Source organism: Urocitellus parryii, chromosome 5 (assembly GCF_045843805.1).
Source record: "Urocitellus parryii isolate mUroPar1 chromosome 5, mUroPar1.hap1, whole genome shotgun sequence".
NCBI classification, from domain to species: Eukaryota; Metazoa; Chordata; class Mammalia; order Rodentia; family Sciuridae; genus Urocitellus; species Urocitellus parryii.
In genome coordinates, this window is record NC_135535.1 from 10,669,405 (window position 1) to 10,672,538 (window position 3,134).

At 67.9% G+C, this 3,134-nt stretch overlaps 1 protein-coding gene across 1 annotated transcript; it reads left to right on the plus strand.

Annotated features, from left to right (window-relative positions):
• Positions 1 to 252: 252 nt before the first annotated feature.
• On the plus strand, positions 253 to 2,715 carry Elfn2 (extracellular leucine rich repeat and fibronectin type III domain containing 2). The gene has a single exon (XM_026410169.2). It carries the CDS (start codon positions 253 to 255, stop codon positions 2,713 to 2,715), a length of 2,463 nt encoding a protein of 820 aa, XP_026265954.1.
• The last annotated feature ends 419 nt before the right edge of the window (positions 2,716 to 3,134 follow it).

Genomic DNA, 3,134 nt, shown 5'->3' on the forward strand with positions numbered 1-3,134 from the left:
TCCCACCCGGAGACCAGGAGCCGGCCAGTAGCAGGCTCTGGGTGCCCGCACCCTGGCCAGGCCCCGTGCCTGCTGGTAGCTCCCCGGCCCAGCTGTTGGCACCCGCCGTGACCACCTTGCCTGGGGCCCCCACGCTGGGGGTCGCCCCCAAGATGGTGGCGGCCCCCGGGAGGACTGTGCCGCCAGCCCCAGCTTCTGGCCGCTAGGCACCCCCCCGCTTGGCCCTCCGCTCAGCCCGCCGAGGCCCGCGCCATGCTGCGCCTGGGGCTGTGCGCGGCCGCGCTGCTGTGCGTGTGCGGGCCGGGGGCCGTGCGCGCCGACTGCTGGCTCATCGAGGGGGACAAGGGCTACGTGTGGCTGGCCATCTGCAGCCAGAACCAGCCGCCCTACGAGACCATCCCGCAGCACATCAACAGCACGGTGCACGACCTGCGGCTCAACGAGAACAAGCTCAAGGCCGTGCTCTACTCCTCGCTCAACCGCTTCGGGAACCTCACCGACCTCAACCTGACCAAGAACGAGATCTCCTACATCGAGGACGGCGCCTTCCTGGGCCAGTCCAGCCTGCAGGTGCTGCAGCTGGGCTACAACCGCCTGAGCAACCTGACCGAGGGCATGCTGCGCGGCATGGGCCGCCTGCAGTTCCTCTTCGTGCAGCACAACCTCATCGAGGTGGTGACGCCCACCGCCTTCTCCGAGTGCCCGAGCCTCATCAGCATCGACCTGTCCTCCAACCGCCTCAGCCGCCTGGACGGCGCCACCTTCGCCAGCCTGGCCAGCCTGATGGTGTGCGAGCTGGCCGGCAACCCCTTCAACTGTGAGTGCGACCTCTTCGGCTTCCTGGCCTGGCTGGTCGTCTTCAACAACGTCACCAAGAACTACGACCGGCTGCAGTGCGAGTCGCCCAGGGAGTTCGCGGGCTACCCGCTGCTCGTGCCCCGGCCCTACCACAGCCTCAACGCCATCACCGTCCTGCAGGCCAAGTGCCGCAACGGCTCGCTGCCAGCCCGGCCCCAGAGCCACCCCACGCCCTACTCCACCGACGCCCAGAGGGAGCCCGACGAGAACTCGGGCTTCAACCCCGACGAGATCCTCTCGGTGGAGCCGCCGGCCTCGTCCACTACGGACGCCTCCGCGGGGCCCGCCATCAAGCTGCACCACGTCACCTTCACCTCGGCCACCCTGGTGGTCATCATCCCGCACCCCTACAGCAAGATGTACGTCCTGGTCCAGTACAACAGCAGCTACTTCTCGGACGTCATGACGCTCAAGAACAAGAAGGAGATCGTGACGCTGGACAAGCTGCGGGCGCACACCGAGTACACCTTCTGTGTGACCTCGCTGCGCAACAGCCGCCGCTTCAACCACACCTGCCTGACCTTCACCACGAGGGACCCGGTGCCTGGGGACCTGGCGCCCAGCACCTCCACCACCACCCACTACATCATGACCATCCTGGGCTGCCTCTTCGGCATGGTCATCGTGCTGGGCGCCGTCTACTACTGCCTGCGCAGGCGGCGCCTGCAGGAAGAGAAGCAGAAGTCCGTCAACGTCAAGAAGACCATCCTGGAGATGCGCTACGGGGCCGACGTGGACGCCGGCTCCATCGTCCACGCCGCCCAGAAGCTGGGCGAGCCCCCCGTGCTGCCCGTGGCCCGCATGTCCTCCATCCCCTCCATGATTGGAGAGAAGCTGCCTGCCTCCAAGGGGCTGGAGGCCGGGCTGGACACACCCAAGGTGGCCACCAAAGGCAACTATATCGAGGTGCGCACAGGTGCCGGGGGGGACGGCCTGGCCCGGCCAGAGGATGACCTCCCGGAGCTGGAAAACGGCCAGGGCTCGGCCGCCGAGATCTCCACCATCGCCAAGGAGGTGGACAAGGTCAACCAGATCATCAACAACTGCATCGATGCCCTCAAGCTGGACTCGGCCTCTTTCCTGGGGGCTGGCGGTGGTGGCGGGGACCCTGAGCTGGCCTTCGAGTGCCAGTCCCTCCCTCCAGCCGCCACCACCTCCACGGCCACTGCCCCCGGGGCGCTGGAGCGGCCCAGCTTCCTCTCTCCCCCCTACAAGGAGAGCTCCCACCACCCGCTGCAGCGCCAGCTCAGCGCGGACGCCGCGGTCACCCGCAAGACCTGCAGCGTGTCGTCCAGCGGCTCCATCAAGAGCGCCAAAGTCTTCAGCCTGGACGTGCCCGACCACCCGGCCGCCCCGGGGCTGGCCAAGGGCGACTCCAAGTACATCGAGAAGGGCAGCCCCCTCAACAGCCCGCTGGACCGGCTCCCGCTGGTGCCCGCGGGCAGCGGCGGGGGCAGCGGCGGGGGCGGGGGCATCCACCACCTGGAGGTGAAGCCCGCCTACCACTGCAGCGAGCACCGGCACAGCTTCCCCGCCCTCTACTACGAGGAGGGCGCCGACAGCCTGAGCCAGCGCGTGTCCTTCCTCAAGCCGCTGACCCGCTCCAAGCGCGACTCCACCTACTCCCAGCTGTCCCCCAGACACTACTACTCAGGGTACTCCTCCAGCCCCGAGTACTCGTCCGAGAGCACGCACAAGATCTGGGAGCGCTTCCGGCCCTACAAGAAGCACCACCGCGAGGAGGTGTACATGGCCGCCGGCCACGCCCTGCGCAAGAAGGTCCAGTTCGCCAAGGACGAGGACCTGCACGACATCCTGGATTACTGGAAGGGGGTCTCGGCCCAGCAGAAGCTGTGACCCTCTCCTCCCTGGTGAGGCTGCAGGGGGAGGGCCAGGGCGCTCCGGGGGAGGGCCCCGGGGGCCGGGCGGGCAGGGGCGGACGGCCCAGGCGGAGGAGTGGACGCACACGCACACCCGCACGCACGCACCACGCACACACCTGACCACCACCTGACTGTGAACCCACCAACACTGACAATAACGGACAGGAAAACGAGACACATTTTCCTTAAAGTTTACAAACTGATACCGAAATCAGTCGTCTTTACTGTGCTGCCCAGGGACGCTGCCGGGCGTGCGGGGCTGGGCCAGGGGCAGGCGAGGAGGCCAGAGGAGAGCGGGGACGGGGGCCAGGCGCGGGACTGGGGGAGAGGAGACTGGGAAGACACAGACGGAAGCCCCTCTGGGGCAGGGAGGGCCACCTCCCGAGCTCGGGG

Excerpts from the sequence above, each read along its gene's own strand:
- Elfn2 (XM_026410169.2), top strand. The coding sequence starts at position 253 with ATGCTGCGCCTGGGGCTGTGCGCGGCCGCGCTGCTGTGCGTGTGCGGG.